The sequence below is a fragment of the Hyaloscypha bicolor genome, assembly GCF_002865645.1.
Source record: "Hyaloscypha bicolor E unplaced genomic scaffold K444scaffold_129, whole genome shotgun sequence".
In the NCBI taxonomy this organism is placed as follows: domain Eukaryota; kingdom Fungi; phylum Ascomycota; class Leotiomycetes; order Helotiales; family Hyaloscyphaceae; genus Hyaloscypha; species Hyaloscypha bicolor.
Window position 1 is genome coordinate 111,671 of NW_020194631.1, and position 18,675 is coordinate 130,345.

Genomic DNA, 18,675 nt, shown 5'->3' on the forward strand with positions numbered 1-18,675 from the left:
TTGTGAGATGTTGATGTTGAGATGTTGATGGAAAGAAGAGGGAGAGAAAAGATAAGAGAGAGAGATAGGGAGAAATGGGAAAGAAATAGGAGGGAAATTAGGGGGGAAATTCTGTTGCCTTTAGGGGAAGTCGCGATGCTGCAGTTGGGGAAGGTGGTAGGTTAGGGGGAAAGAGCGAACTATCTCATTGTTCGCTCACTCGAGCTACTTTTGGAAGGATGGAAGGACGATATAATAAGAGTCGAAAGCTTTTAGTGGAGGAAAGAGCATCTATACATGAGGGGAAAATTCTCTCTCGTGGTGGACAGAAAAAGCGGCACTGAATGTCCCAAGCCAAGTTGGAATATTTCAGATACTTGTCCACGAATGTGCCCTTGAACTTTCGTACTTTCGAAGCCTACTTCTTCGAAGATCTTAGGATTACCAATTGCTAAAGTTCTTAGTCCCCCTTCCCGAAGTCCAGCGAAATATCCAACTGGAGACTTGGGACATTGGAAATGCGTGACACTATTTCTGTCCACCGTGAGGCATTCATTATAAGATCATCGGAACCTAGCAAGGATTTGAAGTGCATAAGACCAAAGGGATGGAGTGGAAGTCATTTATCTCGTCATCTCGCTCTTTGGTATCTCGCTCTATCATTCTCATAAACGTTGCTCGCCCGTCAATCAAATTCGCACCTACACATCTGATCTTATCTCCAAACCGTGGTCGATCTAGTGATCAACGACCTTCAGCCGTCTCACCAACTCCTCAGGCAAATCCTCATTCTTCACGATCCCCAATCCAACCACATCTCCCCAGAAAAACAACGCCCTATCCTGCGCATATGCCAAATAATCAAATTCATCTTCCTCGTCTTCTAAAGCCTCCATTTCCTTTGGGTTCTCCCTAGATAAGAGAGCCTCAGCTTTCATCCCTTCTGGTCTCTTCTCGACTCCATAATGAACACCATTTACTTTCAAATTGGGGTTTTCATTCTCCTTGCCGGAGGTAGTGGCGGGCTCTTCTGCAATCTCTGCGCCGTCAATAACGGGGGTAGGACCATCGAGCTCGGGGACTTTGGCTTGCACGATACCCCATGCGACCCACTGAGCACTGTTCGCAACGCGCCAGATTCGGATCTCCTTGAGCAACTCCTGGACTTGGCGTTCGGTCTCTCTCTCTCTTCGTGCCTCGTCTTCTGCATAATTGTACAACTCTGTCGAGCTGCCACCCGGTGTTCGAGAATCCAGTAGAAATTCTGAGATGCTTCCCTTCGCTAAGCCATCCATTGCACTCATCTTCGGCGTTGCGGAAGCCCTAGGATTGAATTGCGGTCTGTGGTTGACATACGATCTGACGAATATTGTCTGTTGCTCGATTGTGGGGTAGTTGTCTGTGTTACAGGCCCAGGGCTTGCTGGGGTCGTGGTAGTTGTAGCACCATTCTGTGAAGTGATTTGCGAATTCTAGGCCAGGAGTATTGGCGGAGGCATACTCGAAATCGATAACTACCAGTTGCTTGTGCGTATTTTGAGGAAGGAGGAGTGGTGAAGGGGTAGAGCCCGGCGTGGCAGCTTCTGGTATGAGGCGAAGGATGTTGCCATATTGAGTCTGAAAGAAGTGTTAGTATATATTGAGACGAAAACAGGAGGGGTAAAACAAACATCATTGTGAGCAAATACCAAGTTCCTGTTCACACCGCCTTTCCCATAATACTCATCCAGCCACTTCCTGTACTTGTCGATTGTAGCCTTGAATTGTGGCCATTCAACTCCACAAACAAAGCCCCTCCTTCTCCAAAGCTCTCCTCTTCCTTTTTTCCCATTCAAAATCTCTTTGTCAAGATAGCTGATCACCTCCTTACAGCGATTGTCCCATTTGTCCCAATTCAACCAGACGAAAGGTCCCTCTTCTCTTTCTCGCTCAAGAAGTTCCATTCCATCATGCAGCTCACGCATTCTCTTTGCAATCTGCTTGCTTGTGTCCTCAACCCTGAGGTCGGCAGCCGTCAATGTTTGTGCATTGAAAAACTCCTCGAATCTTCCGTTCGTAAATGTTCCGAGCAATCTTGGGCCGATTTTCTTGCGGGCAAGACGGCGTAGAATGCCAAGCTCGTTCTCTCGGTCAATGAGATGCTCGACCTGGGGGCCATAGACCCGCAAAAGAAGCTTAGGAGGTGGTCTGTGAGGATGTGGCTTAGGTTGGGAATCTGTGCCTTGTTGTAAATCGAGGTTTTTAGGTGGTGAGACAACATAGACGGCATTTGTGAGAGCACCGCTCAAGCGTTCAATCTCAATCTCGCCTCCCCTTTCCAATGGTACTCTTCTCCACCCCTTTAACCTCAGCGTGTGAGCGAGTCGCAGGATCTCACTCTTGAATGATAACCATGCTTTGCGTTCTTTCTCAGCTCTCTTAGAGGTACTAAGTGTGACAGTATCACCAGACGATTCTGTAACACCGCCTGTGTATGACATCGTCTTCGAGTTGTCAAGGACAACATCACAGGACGGTACAATCACATCACCATCTTGATAGTCTGTATCTGAGCTTACGAGGCCTCCCAATTTCTTTGCGGAAGAATGACGTCTCACAGGATGGTGAGAGAGCCTGCTGGGTGTAAGAGTAGGAGAGCTGATTGGCAAACGATCCAGCCCGAAAGAACTCATGTTGTCTTCCAATATTCTTTGTAGCCTCTCCAGTGAAATGGCACTCGAGTCGGAGCTCTGACTGGAGGCTCTCCGTCGCGTGGTTGGCTTATCTTCCTCTTCTGTTTCCTCATGGCGCCCCTTGCCCCTCTTCTTTGCCTTCCTGGCAGCTCTCTTTGCTTTCTCTGCCTGCAACCATTCTGCAACTTGTGCAATGAGTTTCTCGTGGTGGGGCTGACCATTATGATTGTGGTGATGGTGTTTGCTCGCATGGTGCTTCGATGTACCAGATGTATCGGACGCTGGCACCGACTCATCAATGCTGCTCTGGCTGTAGAGAGACAACCTCGAGGAAGAAGAGTTCAAAGGCATAATTGGCCGACCTGTCATTCTTTTGTCTGCGATGCCTGCCTTGAACTGTTTGACCCGAGTCGGCTCGTCTTGGGTCGAGAGCATTGGGATGTTCTCTGGTTCTGAGATTGAGACGACTAGATCGAATTAGCACTGTCATGTGCACAAAGACACAAAGGGGCAGGGGGATGGTGCGGGGTGAATTGGCTTACCTTTGGCAGGACCACTTCTTGGACTCAAAGGCTCGTCCGTTTCACTTCCCTTGAGTGCTGGTCTGAGTGGCAGACTCGACCCGGCTTCGGATGGCGTCGACATCGTGACCACCTTTTGATTTCGATTTCGTTGACCAGCCTCGTCGAGACCCCACACTGTCAAACTCGAAAGACGCCTCCAAGGCCACGCACTAATAAGCAGAGATTTTCAATGTCCTCCCCCGCTTCTATGTAACAGAGTGCGGTTCCTGGGAGCGGCTGGATTGGCAATTGCTTCGAGAGACGAATCAATGTGTGCCAACTTCTGCTGAGTGCGAGAAATTCTCTGAGGGCCGAGAATTCAGGGAGGCAAGAGGAGAGCAGCCCGTGAAAAGTGGTCGAGGAGAAGTGCAAATGGTATCTAATTCGCAAGAGAAAAATCCAAAAGAGAAAAGATGCATTTGTTATCTCTAGTCTCGACGATGCCGTGTCGTGAATTTCTTGGATGGCCTGGCACTACCCACAGAAGGTCAAAAATCCCACCCGAGGCAGCAAACCAGGGGTCCTAGAAATGACATCGACAGAATCCCACCCTGCGAGGCTGAGACCAACCACCGCTGATCATTGCCCATATCAGCCAAGCCTTATCAAGGGAGGGGGTGTGGCTGAAGCATGTAAGGTGTGGTACAAGCACGTGGGTGGGAAAGCTTCGACATTATTTGCATGGGAAGACTTCATTGGCACTCATGTCCTTCATTTGCGGGTGTGGTCTTGATCATTTAAGTAAGGAATGTCATGAAACAGAGCTGTTCAGTCTCATACCATGTATTGTTATCCCTAACTCTATGGACGATGCCCCCAACACACCCCTATGCAACGCGAAGTACCCCAGTGTGATCTCCATTTTTCATGAATGCATAAACTTGCGTCAAGGTATTTCTTTCCCTCTCTGTCTTTTGCGTCTCTCTCATCATAAAGACGTAACGTATCGTTTGTACTCGAGAACACAAGTCAATGAGCCAGCTCACGCTCATGTTCTCTGCACTCGTGTGGTAAAAACAAAGGAAAACAAACCAGCTTTCTCAGAACCTCTCTGATGCACTGTATGTAACCCAAGAAAATAGAAGCCGTCAATGTAGGTATCAGAGAGATCGCAAACTGTACCAACGCCCGCAGCCGAATGCATTGAGAAATCCCGCGAGCACTGAGAACAATAAAACCATTTTGCCGCAAGTTGATGGTGAAAGGTGGAAGCTTAGCCAGGGCTAGCAGCGGGGGAAACCGTGTCCAGAGGTGCAGCATGTAGAGCTGGCTTTTTTGCCTCGCCCATAAGACCAAGCTTCTTACGCTCCATGGCGTTCTTGACCCAGTTGGCAACTTCTTCGTCTTCAGTGCCGCTCTTGCCAAAGTGGCCACCCGTCGTATCCTCAAGCTCGGCATCTTCGTCTTCTTCCGAAATGGTGTGTGGTTTAGACAACTCAGCGAGCCAGCCATGTTGCAAGAGCATGCCGTAGGTCGGGCGAAGCTTGGGGATTTTGTTGAGACAGCCACGGACGAAGTCATGGGCGAGTGGGGAGAAGCCTTCCTCTGGTAGATCCGGAGGTTTACCATCGACGATTGCCTATTGAACGGTTAGCTTCTGATTTTGTTTACATAATTATCAAAGACTTACGCTAAGTTGAGAGAAGATGTTGTTGTACGTCTCGGGTGGGTACGGATATCTTCCCATGGCACACTCAATGATGCTCAACCCCAAACTCCAGATATCGCTCTGTACACTGTAGGTTCCGCCAGCTGCCCCCGCTTGAGCCATTCCACCACCACTGATTCGTTCAGGAGCCATGTATGACTGACAGCCGATGTTTGTCTTTGCGATACTTGCAACTAAGTTACCGGACACACCAAAGTCACAAATCTTGACTTGGCCTCGAGTGTTGACCAGGATATTTGTCGGCTTGACGTCACGATGGATGATGTTGTGGTCATCTTTCAGTGTCTTCAGACCTTGCGTGGTAGCATAGGTGATTTTTCTCAGAATATTCTCTGGGATACCATCTCCATAGATCTTATCGATGGAACCACCATCCATGAACTCGATGCATATGTAGACTGCGCCTTCTTGAAAGAAAGCTCCATAGAAATCAATAATGTAAGGACTCAAGCACCGGTGCAGAATGTCGAGCTCCATGATGATGGCAGCAAATTTTGCATCTTCGAGCTCAAGGCGAATTTCCTTCATGGCCATAACAACACCCGTGGAGTTCCCGGTCTTTAGCGACGATTCCAAAGAATCATCCTTTTCTGGAGACGGGGTAATTGGCGAAGCTGAAGAGAACTTGTTTCCTGCTAATCCAAGGCCTGGTCTTCGCATTCTTGGACGAGCGTGGCGAACTTTGTAGACAGTGCCGTAGTTGCCCTTTCCGAGCTCCTCTAATGTATCGACCTCATCTAACGAAATGCTGAAGTTGCTACCGGAAGTAAAGTCGATTCCTTGGCTGTGAATGACCGCTTTACCAGCAAACTTCAGCGTGCCGGTCTTGGTGTCAACATATTGGGAAAATTTGTTGAACATGTTTCCGGACTGCGCACTTCCATTTTCAGCAGCCTCGCCATTATCATTTAATTGAGGTGTGCTGTTATTATCTGCTCCCGGTAGTCCTCCTGGCAGCTTCATACCACGGCGCGCGCTCAACCCGCCCTTGGCGGGCATCTTCGGGACTGCCGGAGCAGAAGCAAAGTTGTGAGCTTGTGGGCGCATATTTGGGGGCAACCGTAAGCCACCTGGCAGACCTCCCAAAGGCGGTCCACCAAAACTGGGCGAAGCTGGGGCAAGTGGTTCACTCGCAGATACGGATGTGCCAACTTGAGGGCGTATCGGAGGTGTTCCTTGTCGAGAGAGGTGAAAGGCTCTCATCTTTGCCTCCATACTTTGTGGCAGTTGTCCCCCCATGCTTGACTGCGCAGTTCTCATACTTGATAATGTAGATGGGGCGTTCGGTCTGCGAGCGTTTTGAACCAAACCGAGAGGCGTTGAGGACGGGGTCATGGACGCTGGGTCGGACGTAGATCGAAGAGAGGGAATTCGTGGGGGATTTGAATCTAATGAGGGGCTCCCTAATGGAGCCTCATCTTCTTCATCGGTAGATTCCGGAGATCCAGGACTGGCGGCAAAGTCCTTCGAGTCTTCGGGGGCGCTGGGTGGATCGTAGGAAGGCATGGTTGCGTATCCAAATCTCTATTTGGGTGGCATGGGCGGAGGTGCGATCGTTCAGTCTTGAAGTCTCGACTCTCGGTGCTGGATCAACGACGATGCCTGTCCGAGCAGAGAGTTAGATGGTGGTTTCTTGGCAGAATATAACCTCAAAAGACTGACCGAGACTGGCCGACCTAGAGGATCAAGTGCCGCAAGCTCCGGCAGCTTTCGCCTGGCTTCTGGGGCCCCAAAGGAACTTTCCGTTGATTTGAGAAGGTTGACAAGAAGAATGGTATGTGTGTTGGGGTTTAGTGAGTAGGCTGATATCCGCGGGTGAAAAATTTTGGTTCGCGAAAGAATAGTGTGCTTTGTTGAGTCGTCCTCGATCGAGGCGGCGTCCACGATCGAGGCAATCGGTACCTGCGGCCGTTGACAGCCTAGACTTTCTATGCGAGAGAATTATATGGGGATGGCCGACGTCGTAGGATTTGTCTTTTGGCTAGTGCGGAAGCAACGATGAAAGTGCAGTCACGTTCTGATATAGTCGGTGGCAGGACGACAGAGATGGGATCTAAAGACGACAGGATGGGAGGAAGCTGGCGGAGCTGCAAAGCTTTCATCGGGACGGTGAACTGCTGTTCCTTACAAGATGGACAACATCAGCGTGAGGAGATTGGCGTGAATTGGGGGACAGTCAGTAATGCAAGTGCAAGTGCAAGTGCATCCGCATCGAATTGCTCGGACGAGGTCGGCCTGCAGTCGATGACGTTGTTCAAACCTCAAGATTTGAAGATTTGAGGGGTCCGAGGAAGTGTGGCTTGACTCCTTTTGGACGCCCAACGCTCTCGTGAGTGGCTGCTGATAGGGACTCGACAATAATAGCAGGGCGGTCCGTATTTATCAGGGTTGCGGATAGGGCGAGCCAAGCCACAGTCGACATTGCTTTTGGGTGGCACTGGATGGGTGGGGCTCCTGAAGAGCAACTCCCATTGATCAACATCCTGTGTTGCAGGATGAGCAAGGGGTGGTGGAGGTGGAGCACAAGTCGGAGTACATCGCGGCCGCACGATTTGATACCGAAATGGTGTACCAGTCTGACGTTCTGGTTGTACCTGTACAAGGTGGACTCGGGATTCGTTGGAGGCACTTATCAGGGTATGAGGCACCAGAGGCAAATCAGATATTGAAAGCAAGAATGAAATGCATGTTGACGCCGAGTACGGGATGTCATGTTGGAGAAGGCAAGATTTTGATGCCACATATCAGATGCCATGCTGCTGGCAGGTCTTTCAAGGACGGGAAGCTCAACAGGAGAGGCCCAGGCAAGGAACTCACAAATTCATCGCGGATGCCTGCAAACCCTTTCAAATAGCTCACACACAGGTTTCGAGACTGGGAAGTCCCGAAGGATCCTTCCGGATATGCAGCTCAATTCTACTTGGTCAACAGCTGGCAGGCAGGTCCCAAAGTAGTGGCCCATTTTCTTACCCAGTTTGACACCTCATGTTCTTCGAAGGGACACTCACGTGTACTAGTTAGTGTATACAGTGGTGGTCCGCCAAGGCGCTTTGAGTTGTTGTGAAGTCCCTTGGCCCTCCACATGGGTGACTAAGCTTGACGCAAGGGGGAGGTGTACCGTACTTAGTAGCTTGGCCAAGCTTCGCCTCTTCAACAAAGAACCGCCTTCCCTTGATTAAGTTTGGCCGGTCCAACAAACAGAGAGCGCTGGCCCCAGATTCTCCAATGGCAGGTTGGGGCTGGGTTGTGCTGTAGTGGAGACGGAGGGTCGGTGGTTCACGATGCGAGTCCTTGTCAGAGTCTGGGGTGAGCCACAGGTCATGGGCAATGACAATGGCAATGGCAATGCAGGGCAATGGACGAACTCCCTCCTCAGCAAACCGCGTCATCGCTGTGGCTGATCCCGCGATCGTCGCCCTTGTGCAGCACTGCAGCGTCGGCCTCGAGGGAGCTTGACCGCCGGGATCAGCTGTGGGCCCGAGAGCGAGAGTGAGGGAGGCAGGGGCTGGTGGGGAGGGGGGGGGAAGGGGAGATTGGGGTGCCTGAGGACGGGAGTTACAGAGTACAAGTGAGAGGACTGAATCTTCGCGATGGCGATGAAGAGGATTCTGGTGCTTGAATAAGTGTCAAAAGTCACAAGAATACATTGGCTCGGCTGAGTGTTCCAAACACACCACAACATTTTTTGATTGCCACGATCCTCAACACTAAATCTTCACGCTGGACACTGTTGGCTTGGCTGTCCATCCAGGTACCAATCAAGGATACAGTCACTGCACATGGTGCTCAGCGCAGCACAAGAGCCAAGGGCCAAAGCCTTGCAAAACGTTACTGTATTGACAGCGCTCACCACAACCACGAACTCAAAAACATCTCGCACCTCTCTTCGCCCAAAACACTTTTGATTTGAAAAACGACGGTCCTGAAGTTTGCTTATCAGCAGCTGTTATTAAATTTTCGCGCTGCCCACTCAGCCTTTTTCTTGCTTTTTCCCCGTAGCGTCCGGGTCCGCTTCTGGTATAGCGCGGATACGATTGCACGGGTTCTCGCACATCCCCTCGCCTGCTCAAATACGTGAGCCCTTCCACCACCACTCCGGAGAGAGGGCACTCTTCCTCGTCCCCGTCCTCGAATATCACACGGTCGAGGCCGTCAATCCTCACCACAAGATGGGGTTCTTCACCCACCCAACGTCCTACCGACTCAATGCGATTATTGCAGGCAATGACGTCCCATCCATCTCCACCACCTCCTTCTCCCTCTTCGCACGGCGAGTAAACGATCATGAATCCCATCCAGCCCTTGGCCATCTCGTACTACTGGTATTCGAAGCGGTGATGGAGGTCGTATGTGTCGCTTTGCCAGGATACATCGTTGCGAGGCAGGGAATGTTCGATGCAGACAAGCAGAAGTTCGTGGCGAATCTGAATGTAGCTCTGTTCACGCCTTGTCTGAGTATGTTCTGTACTACAATCGAACGAGCGCTCGGAACTGACGGGAAATAGTTTTCACAAAACTGGCTAAGCAATTGACTGCGGATAAATTGGGGGAACTGGCTGTCATTCCAGTGATCTTCGTTGTGCAAACTTTAGTCTCTTACCTAGTCTCGATCGCTGTCTCCAAAGGATTCGGGTTCACGAAAAGGCCAACGAACTTTGTGACGGCTATGGGGGTAAGTCTATCTACTCGACGACTGTCAATGTTCTAACAATTCCAGGTGTTTGGAAACTCGAACTCCCTCCCAATTTCTCTCGTCATTTCCCTATCGCAGACATTGAAAGGACTGCATTGGGACAAGATACCCGGTGACAACGATGACGAGGTCGCAGCACGAGGAATCCTCTATTTATTAATATTTCAACAGCTTGGACAACTGGTGAGATGGAGTTGGGGATATCATGTCCTGTTGGCACCACCTGAATCGTACGAACCCGATAACGAAGACATTGAAGGCGGAAGATACAGAGATGATCCCAGTGAGGTCCTTATTCCTGGCCTGGATGGTAATGAGGAGGAATACGAAGGAACAAATGGAAATGGGACTTCGTCTACAAACTCTTTCGAGTCTGGTGGTAGGACCCCTATTACCAATGCTCGATATGCAGGCTCAGTGGATTCAGAAGATGAGCCAAGCAAGGTTCCAAGTCTTCTCCCAACTCCTGCCAACGGGAACGCGCTTCCCAGCAATGAATCAAACAGCCATATTACCTCATTTCCCAGCATCCGTACACCAACTCCGGGCGACGAGCGGGATATCCCAAGCGGCATCAAGGGCATAATTCCCCTACTACGCCTCCGAACTAGACGAGGGGTCAATATTGTATCCCGCAAAATCGAAACGACTTTCCAGAAGGCTTTCCATACCTTGCCTAGATCCGCCCAGAGCGTGCTTTCGAAAATCTATAACCTCCTCTCCCGCTTTCTTGCGGGGGCCTGGGAATTCATGAACCCACCGCTTTGGGCAATGCTCATCGCAGTAATCATCGCCTCGATTCCCAAACTCCAGCACCTCTTCTTCGCGGACGGCTCATTCATCGCCAACTCAGTCACCAGTGCCATCGCCCAATCTGGTGGCGTCGCCGTACCTCTCATCCTAGTCGTACTGGGCGCCAACCTGGCACGCAACACCCTTCCCAAAGAAGCATACGATGAGAACTCAGAAGAGAACCAGATTGGCACAAAGCTGCTCGTTGCATCCCTGATCTCACGTATGCTTCTCCCAACCATTATCATGGCACCTTTGCTTGCATTGGCAGCAAAGTACGTGCCAGTGAGCATCCTCGATGATCCTATCTTCGTCATCGTGTGCTTCTTGCTCACGGGTGCGCCGAGCGCCTTGCAGCTGGCACAAATTTGCCAGATTAATGGTGTGTATGAAGGCGTGATGAGTAAATTGCTTTTCCAGAGTTACGTTATTTGGTATGTGCTTGCCTCTCCTCCCGTCCATCCTCGGCTAACTGAATATCTAGGATTCTTCCATCAACGCTCATTCTCGTTATGTGCGCGCTCGAGGTCGTCGAATGGGCGAATGCCGTCTGATTTCTTTCTACCAAAATTCGTTCCTCGTTCGAACCTGTAAAGATGTTGTATTGATAAGGTGAAACTGTATAAAGAACACATGGGTCCGGCAGCATCAAATAGGGATAACACAGCATGGCGTCTTTATAAGGAAATTTTCCAACCACGGTTTTTTCGGGGATTATGTACAGCAAAATAGATATCCCTTCGTTATGTGACGTCCGAAGTTTCTCCACCATTTTATTTTGCATTTGTGATTGTATTGCTTACGATGGAAATGCACGTCGTCGCAGCCAACAAACACGGCACCAAAGCTCCAGCCATGTACATACACAATTCCACCCCTTTTTCTCCTCAAACTCTCCGCCCCCCAAACCCATAAATCTTAGCCACATTCCCCACATCCGTCAACCCCCCAATCCTCTCCCTCTCAAGCCCCATCCCCCTCATATTCCCCTTCACCTGAAACGCACCCTCGAACCCCGTCCCATCAGCCATCACATCAACAGCAGTCCACCTCTGCTCTCTCCATCCGAATTTCTTCCCCTTCCCATCCTCCCCATCCAATTCCTTCCCTTTCCCCGTATCCCGTTCACCCTGTGTGCCAAGATTCGGCGTCTCATCTTTCAACACCTCAACCACAAAGCAATACTTCACATTTACCGAACCTTGCAACACAGAAACGGAGTCCTCATCATGCCCGTAAAGAATCTCAGCATCGCCCCTCCCTCTCGGTAATTTACTGATGAAAAGGTGCAGTTCGGGGAATTGCGTGAAGATCTGTCCCAGTGCGGGTTTCGTGGGGTTGGAAAGGAAGATCGAGGTGGGGGTTTGTGGTTGTCTGCTCTGATGATTTTGATTTCGGGACGTGGTAAGATTAGAGGTTGTGGTGGGGTAGGTGTAATTCGAGGTGGACGTGGAGGATTTTGTTGGTACGGTGGAGTTGTGGAGCAGGGTGAGGATGTTGTGAGTGTGGGTCATGGTGTGCAGGGTCAAGGAGAGGAGTGTGAGGAGGCTGTGGGCTTCGGATTTCTCTTTTCGGGCAAGGAGGGAGGTGATGAGGTGTGTGATATTGTCGATGATTATTATCTCGATGCCAAGATCTTGTTCGGTTTTATTCTGTGAAGGTGGAAGGGGGGTGGCCGCTTCGGGAGTAAGCTCTGCTTCGCTGTCGGCTATTTCTGTTGGCCTTTGTGGACTTCGTTCGCTTGTAGTTGGATCATGGGTTGATACGGGAGTGTCGGAGTCATCGTGAGAAGTACCGTCCCGCCCTACTTCTCCAAGCACTTCCCAAAGACCTTCGATGTCGAAGACTCGACTGATGGCTACCATCTCTAGACATCGTTGGACACCTTTCTCTACTTCTCCATCTGTCACAGCTAGCTTTTGGCCTGAAATGTCATAATTTCCGGTTTGTACTGCAGCAGTGGTGGATGCAGCACGTGATGAGATGAGTCGTGCTTTGAGGACTTTGGCGAGGAGGGGCACCGGGAAGGAGCCTGTTGTGTCGACTATTATTGCACTTGGTCTGCTGGAAAGATTTGATGATGAGGCGAGATTATAGAGAAGAATTGATGCTAGGAGGTGTAGTGAAATCTGAAAGTTGTGAGTTAGTATCGCCGGGAATGACACATGATAAAGTATGGGATGAGTGATACAACAATCGAAGAACTCTGAGCAACGAGATGTCTGACAATAATGAGATAGAACGCTTAAAATGAAAAGGGGAGCACAAAGATATCAAAAGGAATAGGATTATTTCGAGGGAAATCTTGGCCCACTTAGTCCTGTTGCCTCCACCAGCCTCATCGTGCTCTTTCTCCAACAGCTCAAAGCTAAGAAAGCACCTACAAATCGACCCTCGCTGCCTTCTGCACTGAGTCCAACCACAATGCCTCGTTCACATCCTCCTCCCAGGATCTCATCAATCTCACTACATCCGCTTGAGATTCTCTCATTCCTGCCTCCCTCGGTGAATCTCTTTCTCTGATCTTTCTCAAGTTCCAGGAGTTGAGAAGCGAGGATTGGCTTCGCCGGCTCGGGAAGCGGTGGATCCGGATTGTTGACAGCAGTATGGTCTATCTCAATCATCTTGGTGGAAGTCCATTGAGAGGTCGGAGGATGACCGGCTGAGAAAAGGGGGGAGTGGTGTTGCCTAAAGGCTGACGAAGTGAAATGAATTATGAAACTATGAAACGGAAGGGGGAGAAATGAACAGATAGCGAAGGAAAGAGCAGCTCATCATGACGGATAATGAGTTGCGCGTCTATGAAGCTCATCCCCCTTGATGTTGAGAAAGATGGAGTTGACGGTTCAATCCCAGCGTGGAGAAACAAGCGAGGAGCGGCTTTCGCTGGCGGGCCTTAGTTCTACTGAGGCCTGCAAGTTGACGGTGGTTGCCTTTCCTAGCACAGCAGCTTCCCACTTCCACTCCCACGCAATATCAAAGTCAGAAATTCCATTTCTTTCACAGAGCAGCTTCAACTTCAACTTCATCTACGTATTTTATCTACGTCCAAGATCATCATCATCCACGGCTATTTTTAGCGGCAAGAGGAATCCGAAACCGTCACGTGCAGAACCGTGATTCCAGGCTGCCGATCCCTTGGTCTGGACCATCATAGACTCACAACCACCGTCCTCCCCCAATCTCCAAAGGCATTCAGCAACGCTGATCTCTCAAAATACGACCTGCAACAAAAGCCCAGTTTCCTCTGCCTGGCACCCATTTACTTGGAAATCCGGGACGCCGGTTCCAAGATCTTTCGAATTTCAAGGGACACTTACATAAGGTGCTGCCGCCGAGACATCCATGATTCCATATCCAAATCTCAAGCTCGTTCACCCAGTCCAGAGCGGCCGATATGCGTCGATCACCCCAGCTACGATGTGCAACAAGATCCCTCAAGCATCTCCTTCATCTCGTGCGGCAGCTTCCCTTGTGAGGATATCGAAAGGCTGGCCGCGGAAGAGTCCGTTTGCACTTTTGCTGGCGTTGATGGTGGGGTCGAGGCTTGCAAAATTTCAAGCCATCTTCCCACCTAGACGTTCCTCTACTTCCCAATGCGGTCAATGAGATGTCCCATCTTTTTCAGATGTGCAACAAAACTTTAACAGAGTGCTTGCAACATGTGCGATGTGCGATCTTTTCGAGTCACAAGCACTGCACTGCATTGTCATGGGCCACGGCCAGTAGGGAGGTCGTGTAATTTTGGAGATCGTCAACTCGGCTGCTTGTTCCATCACGGTCTAGCCCCGCCGCGAGAACCTTGAACAGCTAGAGCTCGTTATGCAACAAACAAACTCCGTGCTTTCTCTCATCGTGCTTCTCTTTAGGCTTTCCATATCAGCCTGATGTACGGTACACCCGGGACCCTTCATCAAAGTTTTCCGGCTGCTTCCGGACCGTCCCAGCCCACTGGAGAACCTCCACATCCTTCCACATCCAGGCTCTCCACCAATTTTTTGGCTTGATCCTGGCTGGCTGTCGATCCCGCGACATGCAAAAATCTTCATGTCTTCATCTCTCCTGACCAGGTATCTGCGCGGTTGCCCGGATACAACCCGCATGGCGTTGATGGGCGTGCAAAGCCAAAGAAAACGCGAGAACTATTCCGGTGGCCGACGCCTCATGGGATCTGGAACGTCGAAAGGCTTGCCGATCACTTCCGCAAAAATCGGCACAGAAGCATTGAAGCTTCTTCGTGCTTTCCAAAGCGTCCTTTGACGGGAGATATGTTCCCTTGGGAAAGCGAACTGCTTGCAGAAAATCGCGTGGCAAACAAAGCGACGTTGAACTTCTCGACCAGTACGGTGCGATTATTTGCTGCCCTATCAATGCGGCGTGCAACAGTTTGTCGGTGGATTTTTTGAAGCATCCCCTTCAAGTCATCCTCCTGCAAGTCATCTGACAGTTGGGCAATGATTGGTTCAGAACTAGATTTCTCCCAAAACAGAATCCGGGGTCTGGCTTCACGTCAACTTAGCCTTGGATCAGACATGAACCTCGAATGCTCCAAACATGTCGATCCCTGATCGACTTGCAACAAAAGTGTGTTGAAGGGCATGCGCTCCATCGTGGACTGCCTAAAGTCCACAAGATCTACTTCGAGGTGCAGACGGGCTGATACAGTGCCCGTGCATGAACCGGGAACCCACGGCGGAGATCAACAGCCTCGACCGCTCCAAAGTGTGAAGATCTCAAAGACGACGTGCAACAAAGAATATCCTCTCTCAAGTGGCCCAGTGGTGAGTGCAATTGTTTAAATTCAAGAGCCTCAAACAATTCACCAGCAATGCTTGTGAGTTACGACTTAGGGCTTCACGTCACAACCCACGTGATAGTTGTCCCCTGTCCCACATCGTGGCTTCTGAATTCGTTGTGCGAAGTGTGTTGGGCTATCATGACGATCAGAGCGATCAGAGCGATCAGAGAATGAAGAACGACGACAGGAGAGCTTAGCAGAGGGCAATGGTGATATTTTTCGAATGAAGTAGCAGCAATCCTACCATACTGCTCACTCTTGCATTCCCCTGTCGAAGCTCTTGCATCCTTTCGCCTCTATGCAGCCGTCGTATGCGCCCACTTGTGGCAGTGCGCACTAGGCCCGAAAGTCGAAGTAGAGATGCTTTTACAATAAGACCCTAGTGATCCTCATAAGATTCCATTTCTTCCTTCTCATTTCCCATTCACTTACCGTCGTACTGGGCACTCTTGATCACCTGCTTCATCTATGGGGAACTGTTCTTCATCGCAAAGCCCGCTACTCGCCGCTTCATTGTTTAAGAAGTCATGCGACATTGGAAAGGGACGGGTTTAGAGTTTCCCACACATTTGGAGAGAGTAGTCCCAGAATGTACGAGAACTTAGGTACCATTGAGAAAACAAGTTTTGCACCATTCCTGAGTGCTTATGCCAGCAGACATCTTGAAAAGTTTCGATGGCGTCTGTTCCAATTGGGTTCACGTTCCAGTCAAGTTGAACATTCAATGATGCCTTGCTCTCCAAATGGCCCTTCGACTTATCAACATTCAAGCTCCCCCCACCCCAACTTCGAATTTCTTAGAGAGGTTTTGGAAACATTCAAATTCAAGACCTCGCCCTCCATGTTTTTTAAACCTCCAACCTAACTTGGGACAATGAATATGAGTACGCTTTTTCTGCAACTTTTCTATCCGCCTCGAGTTGTCTTTCCGGCCGTTGTGATGCTATGAATTAATACAGGCTAGGAGATTCAAAGACGACACATACATTCCCCAATATGCATGGCACCTCTTCCCGCCCTAGCATTGACATCAATCACTGTCTTAGGGGCCAAGGAACATTCAAGTGGCAAAATAACTATCCACACTCTGGATTCTTAAGCCTTCGTGCGTGTATTATAAGTCTAGCTTTAGGTGAATAGAGAAGTGTTCTAACAGCTCTTTCCCGGGCGGCTTCTACGCTTCTACGCTTATCTGAAAGCCTGCGGAAAGATATTTTTCGGAGTCTTCTAACGAGGCTAAATCTGCCTTGGACAGACGCACCAAAACCAAAACCGGGAGCCTATACTGGATGGCTACAAAGGCGAATTGGTATCCGCAAAGACTGGAGAATCTGTGCTGTAAGTTAACCACCGACATCCCCACCTATTTCTCGACTTACTAGGCAAACGATCTGCTATTTCCCATGCCAACCAGAAACAATCCACTTTGGATATCAAACACCCCAGGCAGCCGCAGCCGTATCCCTTCGTCCGGTGAGACATTGCCACATTAGCGGCCGCACATGAATCTCCCTAATTCGGCCAGAACATAATCTGAATTAGGGAGATTCATGTGCGGCCGCTAATGTGGCAATGTCTCACCGGACGAAGGGATACTCGCGCTCAGCGATCTACACCTCTCCATTAAGACTGCAAAGGCCACGTTCTATCCTGTGCATCCGAATATGTTATCCCTTCCGCCCGATTATCCCAAACCAGACATTTCCGTGCTTTCCGAACTTCACATTGGCAAGTTAAACCTACGTTCTGATAGGAATGAGAGGTTCTATTTGATGATCTTGCCATCCTCTTTGGGAACACAAAGGCCAGTAATTTAATGGGACTTCTCTCAAGGCTTCACTGTGTTTTCCTTGTCGAGTTAGTCCCACCTTGCCGATCTTTCTTCAGAACAACCACAAAACTCGGGATTTTGAAACTTGACAGGAACCATAATGGCAGATTGCCGGGTGAAAGACTCTTCTATTTCGAAGATGCCGGGCCATTCAGACTTTAATATGTACCAGGAAAGACTCCACGAGGCTGTGTTAACATATGTGACATGTCACCAGGTGCTTACTTGTGCATTTATCCCCGTCTTCTCTCGTCAACCCAGATCAACATCCGCTGCAAGTACAGATTCAAAGAAGCAGATCAGAGATTTGATGGTGGACAGGGCTTGACTCGAGCAGAAGATCCAAAAGGATCAGACTACTTTCCAGTCGAAGGTCGCAGCCAAGAATGACAAGATCAAGTGCCAATCTGCAAAGAACATGAGTCTCGCTTAGGGAGTATTGAAAATGGAGCCTGTAGCTGATCCATAGTATCGCTTAAGCTGATCGATATTATCAATTAGCAAGCATACCTTTGTATTTTTCATAATATGGATCAACTTTCCTCACCAAAAACCACACTGTATCTACAAGCTTTAATGATACATAGACACCTGTCCTCGTCCACACCCAACTTCCATCCCCGACTTTCTCCCAACAGCCCGCCAGGCATACTCCTAGCATATGCTTAAACTTTACTACTAAGAAACACATAAGTAAGTTGGACTGCTTTATTATTGCTATTACTCTAGCATATGCTTGGCATAGGCTAACCCTAACCCGTAGGGCCTTTATGCTTTAATATATTCCAATGCGGGGGGCTCTCACTGCCCCCAAACCCCCCGGGACTAACCCAGACCCTAACCCCTGACCCTAAGCCCCCTCGCAAGCTCGGGACTAACCCGAACCTTCCTAGCCCGTGTAGCCCGTACATTTGCAGGGCATAAGGCGAGCATATGCCTAAAATATGACTGCCACAAAACCTATTCATTTGCTCGGCTAGCTATCTCGCTTCTTTAAGCGATAATAGCAATCAGCTAAATAAACAAGCATGTGCAGAGTTTGATAATAGTGATCAGCTTAAGTGATACTATGGATCGACTAGGACCTCTTGAAGATGGGGTCAATATATTGGTACAAAAGCGATATATTGAGAGTTGACAGTGCGTAGAATGACTAGATACAGCAGAGTGAAGTCTGAAAGCAGAGGAGAAAGTGTCCAAAGTAAGGGTCTTTATTCCCATTACCCATCGGCGATGTCGATGATGCCAAGCCCGCTCTCACGATACATTATAAATTAGCTAATAAAGAAAATGATCAAAATAACAATATATTAGTGAGCTTGGTAAGCTCTGCAAGTAACGCATTACAAATGAGAGTGGAGAGTACTAAATGAGTAGTTGAATCTGGTACTGGAAGGACTGGTAAGTTAGCTAGGGTAGCATACCACCAATTCAACAAACCTTCTCTTACGCAGGTGCAAGGCCTAGTGTTTGCTACACCGCCTTGAGTTCTGCTAAGCAAAAGTCGGCTACAGCGCATTGCTACAGGACATTTCAGTGCAACCCCTGCAAAGGCGGTTTAACAAACAGTAAGGCCTGCACCAGCGTATGTGATCACTGATCGAGCTTCACCCGCCTTCGTCGGCTGATTAGTAACCACATTCCACATTCTTCTATTTATTTAATACTTAATAGCAACG

General features: G+C 49.4%; 5 protein-coding genes across 5 annotated transcripts; 1 reads left to right on the plus strand and 4 right to left on the minus strand.

The window, feature by feature from the left end:
• Nucleotides 1-500: 500 nt before the first annotated feature.
• On the minus strand, nucleotides 501-3,761 carry K444DRAFT_569548 (kinase-like protein). The gene is made up of 3 exons (XM_024877237.1): nucleotides 3,193-3,761; nucleotides 1,649-3,117; nucleotides 501-1,595 (listed from the first exon to the last, which is right to left on the minus strand). The coding sequence occupies exons 1-3, from the start codon at nucleotides 3,293-3,295 to the stop codon at nucleotides 717-719; spliced, it is 2,451 nt and encodes an 816-aa protein (XP_024731421.1). The 5' UTR covers nucleotides 3,296-3,761; the 3' UTR covers nucleotides 501-716.
• Nucleotides 3,762-4,426: 665 nt separating this feature from the next.
• K444DRAFT_539404 (BOS5, mitogen-activated protein kinase) lies at nucleotides 4,427-6,388 on the minus strand (the record flags this gene model as incomplete). Its single annotated transcript, XM_024875624.1, has 2 exons — nucleotides 4,427-4,792; nucleotides 4,844-6,388. 2 exons carry the CDS (start codon nucleotides 6,386-6,388, stop codon nucleotides 4,427-4,429), a joined length of 1,911 nt encoding a protein of 636 aa, XP_024731422.1.
• Nucleotides 6,389-9,051: 2,663 nt separating this feature from the next.
• On the plus strand, nucleotides 9,052-10,921 carry K444DRAFT_646054 (auxin efflux carrier; the record flags this gene model as incomplete). The annotated part of the gene is made up of 4 exons (XM_024885162.1): nucleotides 9,052-9,337; nucleotides 9,388-9,554; nucleotides 9,600-10,801; nucleotides 10,852-10,921. 4 exons carry the CDS (start codon nucleotides 9,052-9,054, stop codon nucleotides 10,919-10,921), a joined length of 1,725 nt encoding a protein of 574 aa, XP_024731423.1.
• Nucleotides 10,922-11,254: 333 nt separating this feature from the next.
• On the minus strand, nucleotides 11,255-12,991 carry K444DRAFT_667215 (uncharacterized protein; the record flags this gene model as incomplete). The annotated part of the gene is made up of 2 exons (XM_024887272.1): nucleotides 11,255-12,496; nucleotides 12,752-12,991. The coding sequence occupies 2 exons, from the start codon at nucleotides 12,989-12,991 to the stop codon at nucleotides 11,255-11,257; spliced, it is 1,482 nt and encodes a 493-aa protein (XP_024731424.1).
• Nucleotides 12,992-17,702: 4,711 nt separating this feature from the next.
• On the minus strand, nucleotides 17,703-17,945 carry K444DRAFT_105998 (uncharacterized protein). Its single transcript, XM_024870285.1, has one exon. The coding sequence runs from the start codon at nucleotides 17,905-17,907 to the stop codon at nucleotides 17,749-17,751; it is 159 nt and encodes a 52-aa protein (XP_024731425.1). The 5' UTR covers nucleotides 17,908-17,945; the 3' UTR covers nucleotides 17,703-17,748.
• Nucleotides 17,946-18,675: the final 730 nt, after the last annotated feature.

Coding starts and splice junctions, on each gene's coding strand:
- K444DRAFT_105998 (XM_024870285.1), bottom strand. CDS start 17,907: ATGTACGGGCTACACGGGCTAGGAAGGTTCGGGTTAGTCCCGAGCTTG.
- K444DRAFT_569548 (XM_024877237.1), bottom strand. CDS start 3,295: ATGTCGACGCCATCCGAAGCCGGGTCGAGTCTGCCACTCAGACCAGCA. Junction 3,118..3,192: donor AAGAAGTGGTCCTGCCAAAG/GTAAGCCAATTC, acceptor AATTCGATCTAG/TCGTCTCAATCTCAGAACCA. Junction 1,596..1,648: donor TGGTATTTGCTCACAATGAT/GTTTGTTTTACC, acceptor CACTTCTTTCAG/ACTCAATATGGCAACATCCT.